The sequence below is a fragment of the Patagioenas fasciata genome, chromosome 6 (assembly GCF_037038585.1).
Source record: "Patagioenas fasciata isolate bPatFas1 chromosome 6, bPatFas1.hap1, whole genome shotgun sequence".
Classification (NCBI taxonomy): Eukaryota; Metazoa; Chordata; class Aves; order Columbiformes; family Columbidae; genus Patagioenas; species Patagioenas fasciata.
Window position 1 is genome coordinate 31,478,450 of NC_092525.1, and position 24,972 is coordinate 31,503,421.

The following is a 24,972-nucleotide window of genomic DNA, read 5'->3' on the forward strand; positions in this document are numbered from 1 at the left end:
AGCAACCAGCTGTAGTCTTCTTCTTTTGCCATAATTATTTCAACTGATTTCAAAATATAGTCTAGTATTTATTGCATATTTCACCCTTACAAATAGTTGCAAAAATCTTTCTATACATTCATTATAGAAAATAAATTAATCATGAAACAAAACAGTATCTACGCATTCTCTTCATATTCTAAAATAGCTTAAAATGTCATTTAGATTGCAATAGTCTTTTTTTTTACTCAATTTCCAGAAAACCCAACTAAGTCCCACTTGAACATCTTGTGAAAAAGAAAACACAGGAAGTCCAAAGTGTAGCTGATTTTTCTCCCTGGCTCTGAAAATAGGAAGGGAACTGGCATTCTGAAGACTAGCAGTCACTTCATGTATTTTACAAAATGTATTAAAAAATATTCAGAGAATGCTGACAGAAAATGCTAGATAAAAAGGTCCTTTAGCATCATAAGGACTTGTTCTATGAAAACAAGCCAAATATCACAGATAGAGCATAGATCAGATCTTCTGACCCTTATTTGCTAGTGTGCAATTTACTGATGAAGAAGACTAAAACAAACAAAAAATCCCAACATGTCCATAAACACTACAAATACTTCTTACTCCAGATTCTTCTAGCAAATTAGGGTATAGACCCAAGTCAGGTATTTGAGATATTGCCTATTTCTTTATTCCAGGAACCATTCATATTCTTTGGTAATGTTATTAGTTACAAAGCACCTCGCTCCAGGCAGCGTGCTCTCTGCTTCAAGTCAAGGGAGGCAGATCATGGAACTGTCTTCAGGCCAGCTGGCCGTGCTGGCTGAGCTGAGCTGTCTAGTAGTTAGCTGGTATGTCCTCGTTCCAATGTACTTATGTCTTGCAGAATGCCACCACTAAATTTGGAGCTGCTTTTCAGCACAGACTTCTCAGTATCTGTGATCCATCAATCTAAACAGACTAGTACAGGAAAATCTAAGTCAGTCAGGTTACAGTGAACTGGAGGGGCTTTTGACTACCAGCTGTGCAATGAAGCCTTATTTTTTGAATGTGCTTCTGAGTCAAGAATTCTTGAATGTAAGGAAGTGTAGCTTTCAAGTGCATACAATTTCCCTCACCAGTGGAGATTCAACATGCACCAAAATCCCTTACATTATTTCACTTATTTGACAGGAGATTTATGAGCTTTTTCTTCTTGAAGTTCTTTGCAATATTGAAATTAAACCTTTTTTATTACAACAAAAAGGGAATAATTGGCATTCGAAGACTTGGATAATCCTTGAATTCTCGTAGGTAGGTGCAGTGTTTATCCTTTGCCCAGATTGTCATCTGAATGAAGCAAAGCAAGGTGAACAGCCCCACTGGAAGGGAGAAAAAGATATGTTTCATTATCAGATTAAAAACACTCTTATTGCTGACATCACTTCAGGGTGAAGTAGCAAAACATTACTCACCTGGAACACACTGAGTCATGATAGTGAAACTGATCCAGGTCCCCACCTGTTTTAGTCAAGGAAATTTAAAATATTTCTGGTGGCAGCATTTGCATTTATGTTTCTATTGATCAAAACCAACCTTATCCTAATATAGGTAAATAAAAAAGCCAAGGTCAGCCAAATCAATTTCTAGTGTTAACAACTTTTAGCCAAAAATTGCCTTATTATCACAAACAAAACCATCATGTTTGCTTCCATAGCTATAATAATGACGAAATTATAAGCAGTACAATGTAGTGTCCTGTCAGTTTCTCTGCCTAATTCGCATTTGTCACACCTGCATCAGTGCTAGGAAAGGTAACTTTCTATAGTCTGAGGCCAAATTCTGTTCTCATCAACATCTGCTAATCTCCACTGAAGTTGAAGACTGATGCAGTTGTTCTGTGCAAGAGTGAATTTTACACCGAGTTGCACTGATTTTAACTGCTTTTGAACAGAGTCAGGAATTTGGCTCCTGATTAAGGAATATGAAGAGATAAACTGATTCAAGCTTCTAAAGTAGTCACCACAAGCAACTGTATAACTTAAGAAAATGGAGAAGACGACTTGGGTCTATTTCCCCATTTTCTCTACCACAATATCTTCTGTTTGGCTGCCCACTATCCTCCCGCATACTGTGATATTCCTGGGCTCTCTTATATGCCCCCAACCTTTCATTGCAACATACATTCAGTGGCAATCTCCCTGTTCCTGTTTGCAAAATTTGCACTGCTTGAAGTGTATCTGTCTTGTCCAGCAGCCACCCTGAAGCACAGGCCCAGAATCTGGGCTGTCTGGTTAAGGTTAGCCCTATAAGTCGTACCTCAAGGGAGGACATGAAGAACAGACAAGTTCCTGTCTGCAACCTGATTTCATGAGGTTTAGGGGAGGAAGGGAAATGTATTGAGTTGAACTGTTTAAGAGGTTTCTTCCATGTTTAACATGCCAAAAGAAATAAGAATATATTCAGCAAAACTAAAATCTGAACATTGTGTTTGAAAATACATACCTCATATGTATAGTTAGGGCAAGATACAAAGAAAAACAGCCATGTGAAAGGATTCTTTGTTGGATATGGGATCTTACGGGTTTTGGATCCTATAGATTAGAAAACAAATCACAAAACATTCACACTCCTAAATATATTGCTTCCTGTAAAGACAACCCAGCTCTGCCTACTCCTGTGTCTCATCACTGTCAGAGGGGCAAGCAAGATGTGGGAAAACAGGATGTCCTGTGGACCCACAAGAAGGAATAGGACAACTGTGAGGAAATGTTCTGGGCATTAGAAACTCAGCTACGTATGCGTTTGATTACAGTCACTCCTGTAAGAGGTACCTCAAGTTTTAGATTTAGAAGTTAAAGGGTTTCTCAGATTGTCACAGCATGGGATTTTAGCAGATGGAGTTTACAGCTGTAAGATGTTTGGCTCATGCCCAAGGAACCCTGGTCTGCAGAGAGATCTTGTACCCCCTGTAGAAGCCAGTGAAACAACTTTCCCTTGCTCACCAAAGCATGACTGGTACTAGCACTGTCTCCTTTTGCACTACCTGTGTAACTAATATAACTCCTCTCCACAACACAATGTGGCCCTAACCAATAAAAATTACAGTAAGATAAGAAGTGCTGTTTCACAGTCTGGTACTGAGTTCCTTGCGCTGTCTGATCTGATCTCTCCTAGAATAAAATCTTCACATTGCTGAGCAACCTGCGTGCCCACAGCAGTCAGCTGGCAGGTATCAACGCCCTCCAGGATCATGTCTTTCATGAGGCAGAGTAAGTGTGGAAGTACTGAATAGCCGTGCGAAAGTGAAAAATGATAATGCAATTTTTACCATTTCTCCGGAGGTCACTGAGTGCAACATGAATGGAAAAATTTCCAGCTTCACACAGCTGCAAGAAAAATCATCACAGTTAAAAATGTGCTTCCCTTCAATTTACTCCTCTTCCTTTTATTATTTCCTGGGGTACTTAAAAAAATAATCTATTATAAACATAATAAATATCCTTACCCAAGATTGCTCTATGACAGGAGGATGGAATACCTTTGTTCAAACATGAATCTATATTATACTCTGTCATATATTTATATTTGCCAGTAAATGTGGACTCAGTGTCCAAAAGATTAACTACTTATATAATCCCGATGAGATTCAAACGCAATAAGCCAAAGGGGATAAAAGTAAACCCAGGAGATACTTGCTTTATCTTTTGGTTGTTCTTGTGTCTATAAAAACATAAAAAAAAAAAAAAAAATTCAGATAGTTTTGGTTTTTCCAAAGTTATTAAAATCCCCAGGGAGGTATGGCTTGGACTCTAAGTTAGTTAGTGGGTTTTTTTTTTTCTCTAGAGTATAATTGATTTGAATCATGAAATATGATTGACCTAGCTTCCTCCACTGGTTTAAATAATGCTTCCCAAATCAATCACACAGAAAGTGTATTGAAATGACCCATTTATATGATTATGGACAGTCTCCATTGTCTGCAAAGTGTAAATATTAAAGCAAATGACTGGTGCTCAGAGCTCCTGAGTTTTACTCCCAGCTCTGTGCTTTTGGTTACGTAGTCTCTCTATAAAATGGGAATAGATCATAAACTGACAAAATTTTGATAACTGGGGAGCTGCTTTGGGATTGTGTAGTTACTGACAACTAGTTTATCAAAGCAAGTGAACAGCTGTTCTAAACAAGTTATGCATACATAGGTAAAATGGGTACATTTTTGTTGGCTATATTAATGTCACTTCTGCATATATGAAATGTTCATAGGAACTGTGAGAATGAACAGACAGTGACTAAAGAATTTTTCTTCTTAAGGAAAGCTGTCAAAAATTTCTGAAGCCCAGCAAAATGAACCTCTATCTCTGGAAATTATCAGCAATGCACTTTCTTACTTGGCCAGTTCTCAGTTTTATGATCTGTTGTAATTCTGCACACTCAATAACCAGTTCACTAAACAAACTCACTGACTTTTAAACACAGTGTCACAACAACAGAGTTCTTTAAAAGATTTTAAGAGATCATCCTAGCAGAAAAATATCCCAGTCTTGGAATAGATACTGAATCAAAATCTCCCATTGTGTACAAGATCACTTCAGCAACCAACAGATTTATCTGTTCTGAATGCAAGTGGTCAGCTTTAGTAGTATGTTCCAAGGGTTCAGCTTCTAGGTGTCTGCTTATCCTACTCAATCCTCCACTTACACAATACAAGAAATACAGCAATATGTTTTAGTGGTTTATAAAAAGAGCAACAAACCTACCAGAAACATGATCACAGCAAAATTTATCTGTTTTTTCCCATAAGCTATAAAAAAAAAAAAATTATATGTGGTTAGTACTAATATACAAACACATAAGTACTTAAATCATATTGAGGGTTGTTTTTTTGCTACTTACAAGGAGGAGTGTAAAGAGGATGATTGATGTAATAAGCAAGCCAAGCTGCAAATCCCCAGTAATACAAGCAGTTCTGAAAAACAAGGAATTTTTCTTTGTTTTAGTACAATCTGCTAGGCCAGTATTCACTGTAAGGACTGCTGATAACAATCAATTGGGCTGATCCTTCAAGTTGCTGATAACAGAACAAAAAAATGACAGTACTAAATGTGGTAAGGTGGGAGCAGGGAACAGGAAATAACAGGAAGGAACGAGTGTTCATAGAGTAAGGTTTCCTTTCAAATATCTTGGAGCTGTGAAGTTTATAAACAGTTCTAGAAAGTAGGATCATACTATTGAAAATAAATATATCTCGTCTGGCAAGCTATTTGGCCAAAGCTGAAGTAGCATACAGACTGTATTTTAAAGAGAGACCTGTTTTGCTAACCCCTGACACTTTGTAAAACCAGATTTAAGCACGGTGCTCTTTTCCCTGCTTATTAGTTTTATTGCCCAAGCTCTTGCTTTTCCTCTTCTACCTCAGCCCATCAGTTTTATTTCATTCCCATGGTTTAACTTCTCCTACCTAGAATCATCATGCCTGATGCTTTCCTTTGCCCTTTCACCGTGGTATCTTTAGGTTTTCCCTTCTGCTGCTGTCCTTGGCTTTCTGTGATCCAGCTTCCATTCTCTGAACTCTGGTAACACAACTGTCACTAATGGCTGTACTGACTCATTCCTGACCAATCTCAAAGCTTGTTCACAGGCTTCATCCATGAAAAAAACTACTTACAATGACAATCTCTACCTCTTGTTTGGTTTTCTTGTCCCTGACTCTTGGATTTTTTTTTTCTGACACTCATTGCTGCTTCAGTATCTTGGTGACAGGATATCTTCTCCCTCCTTATCTATCTATAGGTAGGAGAGAGGCCCTTTCTTGGTCCATTCCTCATCTTCCTTGATGCTGTCATGTCTCGGTTCTGTACTCTTGCAGACAAACTCTAACCCTTGTTGACAACTCATACATTAGCCTCTCATCAGATGAGATTTCTTTATCAAATCTGTGCCTCAGTTTTTAATGTTTTAGGACATGTTTTTTATCACCTGGACTTCAGCAAGACCAAAACTGAGCTCTTTATCTTCCTTTCACCACTTCTGTTCTTTTCCTTTCCCTTATCTTTCTTTCGCTTCTATTTTCACCCTCAGTTAAAACACTGATCCTCTTGGTCTTTCTGGTGATGCTTTTTTATTGTCCTTCCAGTAGGTTCATGTACCTCAGACATTTATAGGTCTTTCTGCTTTCTCCTTCACAGCTTTCCTTTGCTGCTCACACAGCCAAAATTCTTATCCAAGGCTGAATTCTTTCTGTCCTAACTGGTTGAACTTTTTTTCTTTTTTGCTTTGAATTTTGCAGTCTTTTCCCCTATATGTACCAGAACTGCATCTCTAGCAATAATACTCCAAAAAGTGATTGCCTCAGCATCTGCAACCCACACTAGCTGACTGCAGTGTCTGACAGTGCGTTTTTCTGGAAATGCTGGTGAGGGGTAGGCCCCCCACATCTGCTGCAAACACTTGTATCAAACATTCTGTTGCATTTCCACTTTCTTTTCAGAGTTAGTTGAACCACAGAAATGCCCAGAGACCTCAAAGAAAGTGGACACCCTTTAAGGTATGTTGTAATACACGGACATAGTATGATTGCTCTGAGATTACATATTAATAGATAACTGATAAGAAAGGGCAAGTTAATAACAAATAATTACAATTCAGGTGGGACTAAAGAGCAGGGTGATAAAGTAACTTCCCTGTGACACCTTCCCTTTTCCCCAGGAAAGGCAGCAGAGCCAGAAAAATTACTCCAGTGAAGAACAATCTAGTTAGTGCCCGATCCACAAACTACTGCTTCCTCCCTAACACTAGCTTCCCACACCATCATATACAATTTACTAACTGCTGTACAAACCTAGGTGGAAACAGCTTGTTGTAATCTTGGAATGTTATCTTATGAAAAACCTTTCCCTAATTTCGGATCTTGGCACAGGATGAATCATATGACAATGGATTTCAGTAAAGTAAAATTAAATAAATAAATTATCATGGCTCAGCTCCCAAAAATACATGCTGTAATTAAACTGAACAAGTACTATTCATCCAAAAAACATGATTTACTGCAAGAGTATTCCTTGGTTATAAGAATCTTTAAGATGAGGAGACTCTGCCACTGCTAAGGTCCTTAGCAGTAACATTGCAGGTGTACAGCTGCCACTAGAAGCCTTATTGCTCATGTAAAAGCCTCCACTGAGGTTCAGATAGGAACAGCAGAGTACCTGCAGACTTCATAAAATCATTTGAAATAAATTGTTTCTGTAAATCTTTCATATTCCAGGTGAATAACTAAGCTTTACAACAATCTCTTATAAAAAGATTTTGTGGATCAAGGTCAGACATTGCAGGGATCCCATAAACAAATTGTTCCTAAGTTACAAAGCTGTGGTTAGGATTTTTGGCTTCACTACCCCAACTGATGATTCCCATGATGATCAAAACTGTTTCTTAATGCCCTGCCTATGTTTATTCCTGACCAGCATGTACCCTTCTGTTTCTCCTTTTATGTTGTCTTCCAATTTAAATGGTATTTCTTTAGGTCCAGTGTTTTCTTTCCTCCAGATGTTTTAATAGGAAGTGACAATATCCCCTCTTTTTACCCATGAAACTGTTCAGTAAGACTAATCAGAAGACGAATATTTGAGGAATTCCACTGGTGCCTCCCTGTTATTAAAGGTCTGACAGATTCTTTGCTGGCACAACCACTGTTGTCTTTCCTTTAGTTAGTTCCTCTATCACTACACAATTTTTGTATTAATCCCTATCCTAAGTGCACATGAATCAGGTATTCTACCTTTCCATTGCCTAGAAAAATCGCTTATCTTAGAAAGAATTATAGTATGTTATTAATAGTATATAACATGAACTGCTTTTGGTCAACCTCTGCTGCATGTTACAGCATCATTTAATCCTATTTCGATTTGGTAAACGAAGGATGAAAATCACTACTCTCATCAATTCCTGTCTCAGATCTCTGCTTGTTGAAACTGAAGTGCCTTTTATCAAAGATAGCTTTCCGTTGCACTTGAGAAATAAGGTATCTATATCTGCTTCATATGGGATCAAACACTTGAAGTAAGAAGCTTTGTCTACCATCTGTATGTGAGAGAAAGAAAAGGAAGAGGATGTGATATTTTTCCCACTGGCACAATTTTAGAGTAACACCACCAAAGTCAATAAATTTATAAAAGCAAGATCAAACCCAAGCACTGCTAAGCAGACAGAAGAACAACTGTGAGCAACTTTACAGATGAAAGCAAGTACCACCAAACTGAGAAGATGGAAAGTAGAAGTGATCCAATTGACTGGTACAAGTGTCAGTTTTAGCAACAACACTTTATATGGTCTGAAAGGAATGAGTAGTTGTCAGAGATGGCAGTGAGAAAATGAAGGTTTCTCACACTGTACAGATTATTTTTCAAGGTAAAGTTGCTCATTTATCTGCTGTTTAGCATGCACTAGCTACTGTTTTGGCAAGAACAAGTCTTTAAAAGATATGCTAGCCTTTAAACAAGCCTGCACTATTCCGCTGCAGAAAGTACATTAAATTGCTAGGGAGGATTCTTCCTCAAGGCCACTGCTCAACTACAGACCCTCCTTCCATTTTGAAAGCATGAAGCTATTGCCAGGACTACCAGAGCCACTGCATAGCTGCAAGGAGTGGGCCACAAGATAGAGCTTCAGCTGCTGGGAGTGTCACTGCCATAATGCAAATACCCAAATGCAGATAGTATACTATACTATCCTCTAGGCTTTCCCAGTTGTAGATTATAATCTCCTGTCTTCCTGAGTATAAAGCGTATTTTTGAATACCAGTGTGTACTCTGTTGCAAACATTTGTATGATAACTACAGCCCACACATAACCATACAGTCCACTGTACTACTTCACAGTCTTGTAGGAAATGGGGTTGCATCTCAGCAGCTGTGCTGCACACAGTGGCACTGCTCACATGCGGGAGTGCTCCTGTGGAGGAGGATGCAGAACAACCAAGCTGCTTTGCTCTGGATTAAAGGTAAATTAACAGTTGCTTAACATCAAAAAGTGTGTTAGGGGCAAAGAAGATGTAAAATGACTGTTATAAAAAGTAGAATTTATTTTTTAAAAAGCAACTCTCCTAACATTGTGCCTGCCTGTGCTATCTTAAAATTGAACATTGTTAGTAAAACCTTCACACCCAAGGAGCTAGCTGAGTGAAAAGGGTGTGCTGAAGGTTTAAAATTCTAAAAGAGCAGTGAGACTACTATAACATGAATAACAGTATGGCAACACATGGGTTATAAAATAGCAGCATTAATAAAGCTTTGGGAAGAGCTACAGCTTTATGGGTGAGATTTGCTGTGCATCACTACAAAAGCCACACCAAAAAAATCTGTGCTGCAGAGGCAGAGTATAGGTGGCTGGTTTGGATCTGTGAGAGGGTCTATGGATAGATTCTGACACAATTTACCTTCACAATATTCCTCAGTGGCATAGTCCCATGGGAGAACCGATGAACAAATACTGTTTCAATCAACCTTTTGATGTAGTGGAAAGAATGGCAGATACATGCCAAGCTAGAAACAGCAAGACAAAAGCATTTAAGAGTGCTTAAAAAAACAGGTGTGGCAAGACATTTGGAATAAGACTACAATGCTAACAAGAAATACTGCTCAAGCCTGCAAACAGACTTACTTAACTACTGGATGCGGGCTTGATGTAAACCTCTCATCCAGTCCATAGACAAAAGGCATGCGGAAATAAAACAGAAAATAGATGAACAATGGACCTGTATATTCTATCAAAAATACCTGCAAAAAGAGAGAAAATAATTAGACAGCTGAATTAGATGATGGTTTTGCTTTGGTTTCTTTGTGATAACTAATGCAGTGCGATAAACACCTCCACTGACCCAGAATGGCATTTAGAGAGGCAGGGAGGGCACCACAGGTTTGGGCTTGGGCTATGAAAGTGGTAGACATGCACATAAATGTTTTGCAATGCATTTGCCTCAGTTGCATACAAACAGCCATTGCCAGTGCAACTGATGGAGTATGGGTATGAAAAGATGATAATGACCGCCCAGAGATCATGTTAAATATGCATGCATGTTACATTTATGCAGCTCTCACCCTTCTCTTGCCCTAAAAAAAATATTGCTTTATTTTGGGTTCAAATGAAATTTGGTGAAGATTCTACCTTAAAAAAAAATGAGCTTTGTTTCTAATAAATGAATTATTTTTAATTGGAAACACAGCTTGTAAGCGTTCACAGGTGACCCCACATGTATGAACAGTTAGCACAGTAGATGTCCTGGGAAACAATCAATTCATTCTATGTTCAAATAAGCTTTACTTTGAACGCAAAGGGGGAGGAGAGGGGGAAGTACTAAAAGCACTATTATTTAACTTAATTTCATTTCAGATAGGTGTGCATTGCTTAGGAATATGGCTTTAAATAGAAATTAACATTGGACCAAATGTTAAAAGTCAAGTTTTCCACACATCTTTAAGTGAGAAAGATAGGCCCATAGCTCATTTATAGAGAAAGAAGGGAAATTGATTGTACTTCTGAAAAGAAAATAATAATAATTAAAAAAAAAAAAAAGAAAGAAAAAGAAAAACCAGCCACTGTTTTCTAGTGTGTTTACCATTATTTTGACACTCAGAAAAGTTATCAGCTTTTGTAAGAATTGGTATTTTTTCTGGTAAAGATCAGACTATAAAACTGAAGTATTTCTTGGCTTAGATTTGAACGAAGTAGCTTGAAGGGCAGGGAGAGCAGAATGTAAAGGAAAGTTTATGGAATGGCAGAAGGCTGGTGTTACTCTGCAATGTGATGTTTCCATATATATTGATGCATGTGTGTCTTGGAGTCTACATTGCCATTAGAAGCTTTTGCCTGTGTTACTGGTTTTTGGATTGTGTAATAGCTGCCTGATTTATCAGCATTGCATCCAATGTAATAATGGGAAAATTCAGTCACCCAGAACATTTGGCATTTTTATGTTATCTCCTGTGAATGTTGTCTTTGCTCTTTGTCATTAACACAAGATTTTATCAATGTCTTGTAACTAAGAAAGGGTAAATGTGCCTTTAAATTGTGGGGTACTTTTCCCTTTGTGCTGTGCTGTTTCATTAGAACTAGTGTAATATGTGCGTCATGGATCTTCTGACAAACTGAAAGGCTCATTGGTCACCTCACTGCATAAACAGCAGTGCTGTGTTGCCAGCCAAGTCAGTTGCAACAGAACTTGTGTTTGAGCTAAGACAGTAAATATGTGAGGTCTTTGTGGATGGATCCTAGCACTGCAGAAATTGTCAGTTGTCATTAGCCTGCCACTAGCATCCTGGGGCACAGCCACATGCAGGCAGATAACTGATCTTTCATGCATTTTCCTGCTGAAGTCACTTCAGTTACTGACATGTGAAGTTGCTCGCGTGCCTCTTTGCAGGACAAACTGCAGTATAACCCTGATCTTTGTCAGGAGAGTTACATAGGCCCTGCAAACCAGATCCTCAAAGGCATCTAGACACCTGGCTCCTAATGACAGTAGACATCTAAATCCATTTGAGAACGTGCACCTTAGTTCAGTAGAGCCAACCTAACCTGCAGCAAGTTTTCCACTGCCCAGAGAACTAGGCATCCAAAATATTCTGTTACCGCTTTCCCTGATTAAATGAACTGAAGCAATGAGGATTCATTGCCTGCATCCACTATCAGAGCAGGCATCATGCAGAAATATTTGAGAGAAACAAGAAATGGTGTAAGGATTAATTATGTACAATAGCCATTAAAATGGCTCAGACTTTAAGCATAGCTCACCGTAGTCCATCCTATCTGTGGCCCTAAATCTTTAAAGTATAAGGTAGCAGTTGTGCCGACAGGGAGGTGCTGCAGGATTTCCTCATCCCTCAGGGACTTTCCTTCTGAGAAGGAAAGAAGTAATCACATCTCAGTGAAATTCAAGTCAACTTTGATAACATACTAGCTTCATACTGTGCTTTAACCACTTTGTGAGATTCTTTGACATGACATGAGTTTATTGGAATCTCAATAAACAAACTAAGAATGTTTAATACTTAATTCTCATTTATACCTGTAACCACATATAAGCCTAGATCCTTTATGCATATCAAGACAGTTAAGAGAATTCTCAGTCCTATGTGCCTGCCTAGTCTAGTAGACTTACTTCCTCACTGTGACAGTAGAATTTGCTGGTGGGTCACTGCCATTTAACAGAGTTCACTGACCTCCTAGTCAGCTGCACCTCCATTTCTCTCCTCTATCTTCCCCTCTTCCTATTGGTCATCATCAGACAAACAGAAGCCAGGATAGGCTGAGATTGGAACAGTCTCCTGCAGAACTTTTCATTGCCTCCTTTTTTTCCCAACCCACCAGCTAGGAGGTGATTCCATAGGACTTGAGCCAGTACTCAAACTTTCAATGCCTAGATTGGGGGAAATCTCCAGAAGACCAGCATTTTCTCACGGCAAGTCTCACAACGTAAGTCCAAGGAGGAATCTGAGAAGGTAGATCTTTGGTGAAGGAAATGAGATACTAAGACGCCTGTTTTCCAAGGGCAGATTCTACACAGTGAACTACTCTTCACCAGCATACTTTTAAGGGACTGTTTGAATAAAATTACGCCGAATGGAAGCAAAAGAAGAATGTGCTACATTTTATACTGAATGCTAAGATGAATTAACACAGTTTGACAATTAGACTTTCTTTTATGCACCCAGGCCATGTACTAAGAGACTTCTAGTAGCAATACCTACAACTGCATTAATGAAGTCAGCCAGCTGGCATCAGCTTTGTCAGCGAATCCTACATCCACGGCAATGTATTTTGCCTTAGCTTACTAAAAAGAACGGTAATTCCTGCCTGAGAGCAGGGGATTACATGAATTGATAGTCCTAACTCATAGCCCTTTTCAGTACTCCCAGCTGAGCACCACTGTGGGGATCATTTCACTGCAGCTGAGGAAAATTAGTATTAGATTCTGTGCTGCCTGTCTTCAAAGCAAAAGTGCTCAGCACTTAGAAAGTGCATTGGAACAATGTGTAGACTCCTGAGTTAATTATCAAGCACCAGGCACATGGATGGAACTCTGTTCTACTTTGAAAGAATTACTTTTGTTCTGGATTCTCTTCAGCCTTCATAGTCAAACCAGCACATTAACATAGCTGGAAACTCATTCTTGAGAGTTAATGTCCATGCAAAGTACACCTTTTATGCAAGGCCTCTGCTGAGAGCTTTGTAACTCTAGTCCTCACAAGCACTTACTTGGATCAAGTTTTATCGACTGTCTTGCTGGATACCACCGAGGATCTGTAAGACCATACAGAATTGAGTGATAGACAACATTTGTTTCAGATCATCTACTACTATAATGAATGCAACACAACAAAGTAAGATTTAGTTAAAGATTTTTAGGAATATTTATTCAACGTTAATATCTGTGAGATATTATGCAGCAGAAAAAATACAAAGTTGTATCAGGATAGTATAAAAAAGTACTGAAATCTCACTGTGATCACATTCATGCGCAGGTTACTTAGCAGTATGTGTATATATGGCACATGCTTCGAATTATGTAATTTTCTCCTTTTTATATACTGCATATTCTGATGTGACATGAACTGCTGCAAAAGTTATACTCACATGATTTATGGAACATCAATCTGATCTCCCTAATTGTAGCATTTGGTTCCACCTAGGCAACAAAAAATATTGTATATGTAAGATGCATTTTTGAAAGACAACTACTAGGCATAAGGCTATTAAAGTAGAAATGTGACTCAAAAACAGTATAACTTTCTTATAAATGACTAGGATTGGTATGGATAATTCAAAGTATTTCTTACAGGAAAAAAAGGCAGGACGATTTGTGGCATCTGTTTCAGAGGCAACTTCTGCAGCAGTGATCAAAAGTTACATCAGCAGCAGTGACAATTTGATGGCTTATGGGTGAATAAGTCACCACTGGTGACATCTTAATGAAGCAGCTGAAGCTGTGCTTTGCCTAAAACTCCTTCTGGAAAAGGGTTGAAGTACTTTGTAGTCAGTAGAGAGTGTGCATAATTGTTGCCTCTTCAGTGGCCAAAGAAAGGCTACCAGGAGATGAAATACCCTCCATAAACACTAAGCTTACTTTAGGAAAGTTAGTAATTTTTAAATAGTCACCTTGCATTTTTAACAGATTTTTTGTTTTACCTTATCTAGGAAGCATAGTGGTTTCTTTGTCTTCCAGTCAAGGATTTCCACCTGATAGGATACAAAATGATAATTACTAATTTTTGGCTAAATAATCTCTAAGCTCTTAGTTGATTCCCAAATTCGCAATCATTATTCAGAGTGAGACACCATTTTTCTCTGATCTGTGGTCTATGTTACCACCACTTCTGATGCGCTCAAGAGACAACTTCTATCATAGCCAGGTTCTCAAAGCACTTAACTTGCAGAAGAATAACATTATTGCCAAATAAAATGGCTTCCTGAATAGATTCAGATGGAGAACTAACTAACTTATTGATCAAACACATTGACCTGGGGTATTTTCTTATGCTAGAGCAGAAGAAACAAGGGATAGAGAAGTTTCACAGGAACGACTAAGTAAGACAGTGTTTTGATTTGTGAAACTAGAAAGACAGTCTGAGGGAAAAAAAAAAATACATGCATATATATGCATGTAAGCAAATATTCCAAGTTCATACAGTTTGAAGATTAATGTGCATTTTTTTCAGAATATTTCAATTGTAAAGAGAGTGGAAAATGTTGGCAGACATAATGAAAAAATGCAGCTAAAGATCTGGACTTCACAAATCATTAAGAGGTTGTTATAGGAATATTCAGTGTCACTCTTGCCTCTCAGATCAGCTTTATTAGTAACTGCATATTAATGTTTTATATTCCAGGCAGTAGTTTATCTACAGCTCTGAAAAGGAAAGAGCAGTTTATTTCCATGATCAAATGGCACTTTGGCAAAAGATTATTATTTTAATCAACAGCCAAGCAGAAAGGTCCCAGACATTTCAAAGCCTGGCTGCAGCAGGCTAGCAAAACCTAAAATACAGTGATGTGTTTTAATTTCGTTTGTTCTCAACAACCACTTTGTATTGGAACTTTGTTGTATAGCTGAGCGTGAAAGTTCAAAGCGTATGTGTCACACTAAATGACTGGGACTATTATTACTTAGTACCAAAACAATTTGTTGAGTTTTTTTCTTTTGTTTTTTTTTTGTTTGTTTGTTTTAATAAACAACTAGCATTATGTTTGACATTAACTGGCCAAGAGGATAGATTAACATTAGACTTTAAATATGATTCCTTACTAAAAATAGAGGTCATAGTCCAGTCTCTTTCTAATAGGGTTGCTTTGAAGAGATCACTTGGTTAAAGTATCTTATTTCCTTCTTTTACTTGTCCCAAATTGTTCTTTCTCTATTGGTGGGGCAATGGAGCACTTCAGCTCCTCCAGAAGTGTCCACTTTTCCTCCTTTGTGACACATAACAAATGTGTGATATGTTATGGGGATACTGTGTGTTTTACCTTCGTTTTTTATATTTTAAATAACATGAATTACAAGTTTTAATGTCTTGGTTTGTGGGACATCTCCATCAGATTTTTGGACACCTCTTCCTGAACTTCAAATATTGCACTTACTACCACTTACTTTTCAAGACCTAAGCAAATACGATTCTTTCCCTTTTCAGAAACATGGATATAGAAACACAGCCTTAGATTCAACCCCAGCCCATAGAAAGTTGTGCAACAACCTATTGAAAAAAGGTGCCTGTTTCCTCTAATTATCACACCTCTTAGCTCCATCACAACATCCCCCAGTGTTTACATGTTCCCTGCAAAAGGGACAGAGAAGCCTGATCCAAGACAAGAAATGTTATCTTTCCTGAACATAATGGCCAATCACACGAACCCACGTCGGGCTGAACACAGTGTTTCCAGTCTTCAGGCGCAGCACCAAGTCAGTTAATATATTGGTTGGCAGCAGTTTTTAGATACCCAGCAATCTGTTCTTGGAACACTTACTGATGCTTATAATTCCTTTCAAACATAAATTGTTTGGTGCAGAGAACTTCCATTCCTCTGCGTTTTCAAAGTATTTAGCACAACAGAACACTGGCAGTTGGCCTGCAGTATGACTTACAATCCACTTATTTGGGGAATTTTTAAAGACATTTTTAAAGACATTTTAAATTGCAGCTTCTCTAAAACTATTTTGAGTATAACTTAATCAATAGGCAGATTTGTTCAAGATAGCTATGTTAAAACTCTTTTATAAGTGACTACAAATATCACAGTATCACAGTATCACAGTATGTTTGGGATTGGAAGGGACCTCAAAAGATCATCCAGTCCAATCCCCCTGCTGGAGCAGGAACGCCTAGGAGAGGTCACACAGGAATGTGTCCAGGCGGGCTTTGAATGTCTCCAGGGAAGGAGACTCCACAACCTCCCTGGGCAGCCTGTTCCAGTGCTCTGTTACCCTCACTGAGAAGAAGTTCTTTCTCAAATTTAAATGGGACCTCTTGTGTTCCAACTTGATCCCATTGCCCCTTGTCCTATCATTGCTTGCCACTGAGAAGAGCCTGACTCCATCCTCGTGGCACTCACCCTTTATATATTTATAAACATTAATAAGGTCACCCCTCAGTCTCCTCTTCTCCAAACTAAAGAGCCCCAGCTCCCTCAGCCTTTCTTCATAAGGGAGGTGCTCCACTCCCTTAATCATCTTTGTTGCCCTACGCTGGACCCTCTCCAGCAGTTCCCTGTCCTTCTTGAACTGAGGGGCCCAGAACTGGACACAATATTCCAGATGGGGTCTCACCAGGGCGGAGTAGAGGGGAAGGAGGACCTCTCTCAATCTACTGACCACCCCCCTTGTAATACACCCAAGGATGCCATTGGCCTTCCTGGCCACAAGGGCACAGTGCTGGCTCATGGTCATCCTGTTGTCCACCAGGACCCCCAGGTCCCTTTCCCCTACACTGCTCTCTAATAGGTCATTCCCCAACCTATACTGGAACTTGGGATTGTTCCTGCCCAGATGCAGGACTCTACACTTTCCCTTGTTAAATTCCATGAGGTTATCCCCCGCCCAACTCTCCAGCCTGTCCAGGTCCCGCTGGATGGCAGCACAGCCTTCTGGTGTGTCAGCCACTCCTCCCAGCTTAGTGTCATCAGCAAACTTGCTGATAGTACACTCAATTCCCTCGTCTAAATCATTAATGAATATATTGAATAATATTGGCCCCAGTACTGACCCCTGAGGCACTCCACTAGATATATAACTTCAAGATAAATTTGTTCTAGTGCATAGAGATTAAAGATTGACAGTGTCTCTAGAAACAGAAAATTTCTTGATTCTTATTGTTTAGAACATGTTGAGGCAAAGAATAACCAATATACAATTTAAGCAGAAAAAAGTACATTCAACTCTTAAACTTGTATTCAGAAAATAAAAGGCAGAAAATTTTATAGACAGGGAAAGAACAGTTTATCAAACAGTGTTTAAAAAACTATGCAGTGTCCCTTCAACAGATTACAAAAATATAGTAGACCTAATCCCCCGAGTTTAAAGCTATATCAGATGCTTAAGAATCAACAGATCTTCAAAAATTTTGGGATAACTATTACGGAAATGCTGACACACCATGTCTGTGCATCTTGGAAGTTTTAATTGCAGCCATTTGTACTCAGCAGCTTCAGTAAAGTGTAGCTGAGTGAGATTTCATGAGTAGTGACATAAGCATATATTTATTGATTCCTTTAGGAATTACTCAGTTAAAAAAAAATCGCTTATTTCACAGTGTAGGAACCAACCAGCCCAAGAAAGACTAATGCAGAATGGATTAATTCTCCCTGAATTATCAGAATGCTAATGGAAGTCAGGTTCCTTGAATTTAACACTAAAAGAATTTCAGTGATTGCCACAGTCCTAATGAAATCTTCCTAAACATTTTATTTTTCCTATGGAATTAGTAATTTTCTCTACCTCCCTCGACTTTTCTGGTATACTGTGTGGTTCCTGAAGGAAGCATGCCTCAGTGTGATCTCATACCATAACTTCCCTGAAATCAATAGAGTTAAGCCAAAGGGGAATTGCTGTAAGTGTACTTACACTGAAAATGATGTTTGTGCTGCTGCTGCTACAAATGACTTTCAGTCTGAAATTTCCCTTGCATAGGAAGGTACAAGCTGTTGCCGATGATGAGACTAAGGATCCATCTAGAACGGGAATGGTACCTTTCTGATACAGGCAACAGGAGATGCCTCAGAAAAAGGTAATAAACCAGGGCAAGAATGTAGTAACAGGGGGGAAGGGAGGAGACAGACACAGAGACTGTGATTTTCTTGCACCATAAGTGCTGCCTTTGTATTTAATAGCTTTTCCCAGATTTTTCCTCAATTAGTTTATCCACTTGCCATTTAAACCTGTGTAAGCTTTTTGCATGCACAGTATCCTGAAGCCGGGAGTTCCATTGCTTAGCCACAGGCTGCATGAAGAATTCCCAAAGCAGAAATAAGGCAAATGTTTAATCACAAAGGGAAATTTTGTCCTCTTACCTGTGGAGTGCTGTGCCTTATCCTATAAGTAGTCCAACTAAGTAAAGCCTCACCTCTCTGAAGCAATTGGCTCATATTTCATGAGACTAGAATTTTATTACATTATTTCACTGTGTATAAGGAGAGGACATATGGTGACACTTGTACTCAAAAGGTTTTATACAATTAAATGTCACTATTGTAGAACGTATATGTCTAACACTAAAAGATTCACAAGACACACTAGGTACTTACTCCTTGGCTTCCTGAGTGCTGTGGCTATGCAAGCCAATGAGAACCAATGTCTGAACTGTGATGAAACTCAGTACATTTTTGTTTCTTCCACTTGTTTCAGATTTGTTAGTCAGGCATGCTTGCAACTAAATCCTTGAAGACCTTGATCCAGTAAGCATCTTTAGCCCAAAGTCAGCACAGTGCACGGCATTTAGATTATTTCTGAATGAAACCAACCTGTCAGCAAAGGACATGATCTAGTTCTTCATGCTTTCTGTGTAATGGTTAGACACACTGCCAGAAGTGGGAAAATTACTTTAGACTGTCTTCTGGCATTGCCCACTCCTCCCATAGGTGGCTTGGGTGGCTTGGGCCACCAAGCAAGGAATAAAGGATTCAAGAGAGTCCAAAAAGTACAGGCAGGAGAGGACAGGAGTGTATTCCAGTGAAAAGGGCAGTCTCCTACCAAAGAGGAATCCTAAATTCATGTCTCACTGGGTTGCTTCAAGCACTACTCCCTCCCACTGTCATTCTGTTCAGCATCTCCCTACAGTGGCTGCCTTTTGGGGTAGCACACAGTGAAGTAAACTTAGATACCGTAACCAATTTGTTATATCCACTCTTGGAGCTGGGTGCCTAACCTGAAGGCAGGGCAAAGCCCAAGTGGCTTTGTGGACCTGGACCTGAGAATGGTAGGATGGTAACAGGTGTAGAGCTACAAATAGTCATCCTTCAGAAAGACAAATACATTTATATAATTGGCAGGGGATGCGACTGTGTAAGAATGATCAGGAAGGAAAAGGAAGGTGTATTCCCCTGGAGTGGGATGCTGGTTTATTTTTCACAAAACTGATCGTCTGTCAGAGATCTGTGCTTTCACCGTGAACTCTGGCTCTTGAAAGCCTGTGAAAGCTTTCCAGTTAGTACTAGCATGACATTATCCAGGAGCATACACAAGATGGGAAAGGACCCTGCACCATTTAATACTGACTCGGTGAGTATTTGCTTACACTGGCTAACACAGAGCTGCTCATTGCCAATTTCCCAGGAGTGCTAAAGAGTCACATCATTCACTGAGTATCACTGTCACTATGAAGCAGACTGGAGTGCCTCCATCTGAGAACCTAAGCCAGCTTTGACTCAACACTAAGCAGACATCCAGGTTTTTCAACACCGCTGTGTAGCTTTTTCAGTGTGCAAGAGAACATTCATTGCCCCAGGGCTTCAGTTCATGGTGATTATTTTCTACAATGACAATATTCAGGTAGAAGAAGTTCACAAATTCTTTGTGAAATCACAATCATTTCTTTGCATCAGCAATGTTGAACTTTAGTATCTGTAGTTCTGCTACTACTCGTCATGGATTATTTGGTGTATGGATGTCAAAATGTACATCCAGTGTATGCTTTTGACATAGAATTGAAGAGACACAAAAGAAAGAGATTTTTGTTTTCTTCTTTGTTTTTTAACCTAGATGTATCAAGGATGGGTCTGCTGTCTTTTAGCCAGGCAGGAAGACTGGAAGCCCTGGGAAGTTTGGAGCCCTTATACCCTTATACAAGTGAACTCACTAGATTTGTATTAATTTGTTATTATATACTTCAAAGAAGTCCATTATCTTTTCTAAAATAAGACTTTTGATTTCAAACGTAGCCTTCAGATTCTGAGTAGCTCCAGGTACTTCCTGCCAAGTAATGTTTTACTATCATATTTTCCTATGCAAAATTACAAGTTTCTCTCTCAGGATTCATAGAGAAAAAGGCCAAATTTGGGTCTTTTAAGTGAAGCAGCACAACTGAGTGTAGAAAGTGTTGGTGTGTGGAGAAATGGTGAGGGAAGAGAAAGGGAGAATGTTTTTCCCTGACACTTTATCTCTTTCTGTGATAATAATCTTACATGTTACTTATGAAAACAGAGTGGATATCTTCAAATAGCAGGGCAGTTTTCAGTAGTGTCCCTTTGAATGACTATTCAAATATCTTATATGTGGTCTTGTCTTTCTCAGGCAACACTTGCAGGATACAGAATCTTAAAATCCTCTGCAGTTCTGCTTTTGGCACTTGCTCTCACTGCTCTTACTTGATGAGGCTTTAGACAGCATAGCTCTGAGTGGGAGAAACCTTTGTAACAGGAGCTGTGACATCCCAGCAATGCCATCTAGGCAGCAGTCACCCCCCCTTGCATTCAGAGGGTTTTCATCACAGTCAGAAGGGGGAGAAACTTGAAATGCCAGCAAGGGAGGGCAGTACATTATTGCTTTTAGACTGTACTGCATATGTCAGTTCAATCTGTCTTCAGGGAGTGAAGACTCCAAAACATTTTTTGCTTATCTCTGCTCACAAAAGGCACTTCCCATCCAAACCAGTTAAGGAAGCAAATGTACAACTGTGGCTCTTGTGACACTAATTTTCTACAGTATGAGTGTATTTGTTCAAGTACCTTTCCTCTAGGAAGTCAGAGAGTCATACTATTTTCTTTAGATGAAATCCTTTTGAAGACCTAAACCTGTCAAGTAGAAAGGGTAGAATTCATTAGCCTGACTTCAGAGCTCTCTATGGCAGACGTTGACAGCTGAGCATGTCACCTAGACATTCTTTGTACCAAAAGGAGAAAAGCAGGCACTTTTAGGATACAGTGTATCATAAGTTCTGAAACACATCTAAAGTAGGTCAGAAGAGTTGTTCTCTAATCAATTTGGAGAAAGAAGCATTCCTAGAGAATATTAATTATATAGATACAGATAGATATAGATAGAAGTCTCTCAACTTTCAGGGGTGAATCTCCTCAAATTATCAGGTATAGTACTTTTGGGTATGCACATATTTCTTTAGACTGTAGTATTTTCTTACTAAGCTCCCAAACTACTAGTGATTCAAAATAGAACAAAAACATACAAACAAAAAACCCTGGAATGAAATTAGAAACATACTGATGCCTGGGGTAAACAAGACCTAAACTAGCATTATCACAGAATAAGAAATGTAGAGGCAGTTGTCAAGACACAGGTCTAGGAGTACAGCAACCTGACTTTGCCTATCAGTTCTGATACAGACATAAGTAGAAGGAAATCACTCAGCCGCTCTGGGGTTTTTTGCTATCCATCCACTAGGTCCAACACACTTTGGCTTAATTAGGTAGTTGCTCATAATTCCTGCTACTAAGTTTGAATATAGCCAATTCAAAAAGGAAGTTAAAGGTACTTCCAAAGCTAAACTTGCTTTTCACTGGCTTAATAGTCACTTAAATACCATATTGCCGATTTTTTAAGTGTTTCTGTCTCTAGCTGTGCTAAGAAAGACTCTCATAAAGAAAAGGAAGGGAAATAACAGCCAGTGTCTTAGCACTCATGGTCATAGAATCATAGAATCATTTTTGTTGGAAAAGACCTTTCAGATCATAGAGTCCAACCGTTAACCTAGTCCTGCCAAGTCCACCACTAAACCATGTCCTTAAGCATCTACACATCTTTTAAACATCTTCAGGGATGGTGACTCAACCACTTCCCTGGGCAGCCTGTTCCAATGCTCAACAACCCTTTCAGTCATTCTGATGTTCTTGCCCCTCTTTTTGTAGGTCTGTTCACCAATAAGTAATTTCATTCATGAGTAAGGGAGAAGACCTTCCTACATAGTCAGGAACCTATGAAACTGATTGTGTACTAAGCATGATCAAATGCACAAACTCAAAAAAACAGCAGGAAATATTCCACCAATAAACCTCTGCTAAATTTGAAACAGTCACATTCTAAAAAATTCAGACAGCTACAGTTTGTTGATTGTAAAGTGCTTCGTGATCCTTATAAAGAAGCACCACAGAAGAGCAATAAAAGGTAAATGGGTGAGAAATGTACAGGTAAAAGTACAGAACTGTACAGTACTTCAAACAGGGAATGCCAATGTCTATAACACCAATAGGCATTTCTGGCCAGCTCTGCCCCTGGAAGCACTGAGAGAGGTGGTACATTTACCTTCTTTCTTTTGATAGCTCAGTTTTGGATGCAGGGTGGGGAAATGGAATTCAGAATTCAAATTAATTGAATTTATAACAGAAAACAAATCAGTGGGGAGAACAGTGCAGTAAGCAATATGCAACAGCACTGCTCCGTGTTACCTAGGCTGTCTTTGTCCACATCCTACCGCCTCAGTCAACTCAGACACACACTGGGTGATCAAGGTAAATCTGTTTCCACCCGTTATCTGCTGTACATAGAAAAGCACTAAGACATACAAGGCTGACATGAGGCATTCTGAGTTTGGATCAGTGTTGCTTAGACACAGGATCTTGATTTAGGACTCAAAGACCTGTATCTGCTGCTGTTGTTCTGTCTAGCAAGATTGACCAGGTCATTCTACTTTCTTGTGTTTGTCTGCAAAATGAAGTAATGATGTCTCTGCTTTTGAGGTCTTCTAGTAACAAGTGCCATTCAGATGTTCAGTACAGCTAAAGCAGAAGAACAAACCTGCAGACAAGACAAGGACTGAAGACATTCAGGAGGGTAGTACACCTGTCTACTCCTGCACTGGCATCTCACAAGAGTTTTGGACACTGGTAGAAAAGCAGGAGGCAGTGAAAAGCTTGGTTGTTTTCCCTAAAAAAGAACAGGGAAGTCAACACTGCAGAAGACAAGGACTGGTGCGGGTCCCTACCTCACGCCCACTGTAGCCAGAGACAGCTTATTTTGCTAAATTGTTAGTGATATCCAAAACACTTTTATAGCTTTGAAAAGCAAAATCTGAGCTTTCAGGTCATGGTAAGTAACTAGAGGAACAGCTGCTTTTCAGATTGTTTTAGATTCTGTCAATGTTATAACAAAAAATGTTTTGTATTTTGCACGAGGAGGGGATTAGGTGAGTCTTGTGCTGGAGAAACTGAAGTGTAATCCTAGAGAGACGCATTCAGAAGTGCTGCCATTTAGCTAGTACCAACCTGGTCCTAGCCTTGTAATACAAGCCACTCTCAAGAATTTTTGTATTAGCCTATCTAACAAATTCTACCAAAGAGTCAGTGTGGCTGTTCATGTAAGTTGGTAAGATATATTTCCCTTCACACCCCCCAGGTGCATGTGACTCTGCACTTTCTGTACACACAAGGAGCTAACTGTACTAAACTCTGTCCGGCTATTTCTGATTTCCCACGCAAGACTCGAACTCACGGTGTTGGCAGAGGCACCGCTCACCCTCGCTCCTCCCCAGCGGACGGTGCGCGCTGCGCCGCCGAGGGCAGCCGGGCCGGGAGCGGGGCTGGGCGCCGGGCCGGGAGCCGGCCGCTCGGCCAAGGCACCAACTCCCACAGCGGCCCGGAGCCGCCGAGACGAGCCGCGCCGCCCCGGGACGCTGGAGCCCGAGGCACGTTTATACTGGGCCGGGCCGGCTCTCGGCGGAGCGCACAGCGGCGGGCGACAGAGTCTTCCAAGAAGTTGGGGATAGAAGGTGCCGAGAACGTTCCCCGCTCTCGGTCTTCCCTTGCGGCTGGGATGCGCTGCCAGACCCAGCCCGCAGGCTGACCACGGCACTGCCCTCGGGAGGATCCGCGGAAGCCCAGAGCCATTGATCCGGCGGCTTCGCCGACGGCCGAGAGCCCGCCTGGAGCCCGGGAACGCCCCTCTCTTCGGGGCCAAGCCTGGGCAGCACCGGTGCCGCGGAAAAGAGGAACGGCGAGGGAAACGTGCTCGGGGAAGGGAAAGACGGGGCGGGCGGGGGCCGCTTCTGCCCCCTCGCTCCGAGGAAACCCCGTTGAGCGGCGTGTCCCTCAGCCTCCCTCCGCCCGGCTCCAGCGGCGGTCACTTGCCGTGGCAGCCCCGGGAGCGGATGGGTCCGGCTCCCTGGTGCTTCAATGCAGATGGAGTGGGAAGAGAGAGGAGTCTGCCGGGATCCCGGGCAGCCCCGTCCGCTGGCGGCAGGATGCTGAGGGGCCCGGCCCTTGTTGGCCCCGTCCACCCCCCGATGCCGCCCGCACCCACCTCGAAGAAGCCGGCTCTGCCGCCCATCCTGCGGGCTGCCGCCGCCTCCCGCCGCCGCGGCTCCTTCCCCGGGTCCCCGCGCTGCGGCCAATCAGGCGGTGCTCGGCCCCCGCGGGGGGGCTCCCGGCGGCAGCGCCAGGCCCGAAGAGGCGGTACCCGGCCCCCCGCCCTGCCCCGGGCCGCTGCCCGGCTGCTGAAACCGTTCCATGTGCTGCCCGCAGTGGTACCCGAGCAGGCTGCAGCACTGCGGGGGCCGCCGGGACCTCCGCAAGCCAGGTTCGGCACGTCCC

The 24,972-nt window shown here is 40.7% G+C and overlaps 2 protein-coding genes across 2 annotated transcripts in view; one reads left to right on the forward strand and one right to left on the reverse strand.

Moving 5' to 3' along the window:
* Positions 1-3,752, forward strand: part of ABCA4 (ATP binding cassette subfamily A member 4) — an 80,137-nt gene extending 76,385 nt beyond the window's left edge. The window contains exon 51 of the mRNA XM_071810405.1: positions 3,136-3,752. Within this exon, the coding sequence (XP_071666506.1) occupies positions 3,136-3,234 (99 nt within the window). The 3' untranslated portion in view covers positions 3,235-3,752. The remainder of the gene's footprint in view (positions 1-3,135) is intronic.
* LOC136104087 (very-long-chain enoyl-CoA reductase-like) lies at positions 36-24,828 on the reverse strand. Its single transcript, XM_071810410.1, has 13 exons — positions 24,683-24,828; positions 14,140-14,190; positions 13,588-13,639; positions 13,210-13,254; positions 11,746-11,849; positions 9,616-9,731; positions 9,392-9,497; positions 4,855-4,927; positions 4,719-4,762; positions 3,290-3,347; positions 2,464-2,552; positions 1,434-1,479; positions 36-1,340 (listed from the first exon to the last, which is right to left on the reverse strand). Exons 1-13 carry the CDS (start codon positions 24,707-24,709, stop codon positions 1,213-1,215), a joined length of 939 nt encoding a protein of 312 aa, XP_071666511.1. The 5' UTR covers positions 24,710-24,828; the 3' UTR covers positions 36-1,212.
* Positions 24,829-24,972: the final 144 nt, after the last annotated feature.

Excerpts from the sequence above, each read along its gene's own strand:
- LOC136104087 (XM_071810410.1), bottom strand. The coding sequence starts at position 24,709 with ATGGGCGGCAGAGCCGGCTTCTTCGAG. Across the intron at positions 11,850-13,209 it reads GTCGATAAAACTTGATCCAA|AAGGAAAGTCCCTGAGGGAT; the intron begins GTAAGTGCTTGT and ends TTTCCTTCTCAG. Across the intron at positions 2,553-3,289 it reads CAGTGACCTCCGGAGAAATG|GATCCAAAACCCGTAAGATC; the intron begins GTAAAAATTGCA and ends TCTAATCTATAG.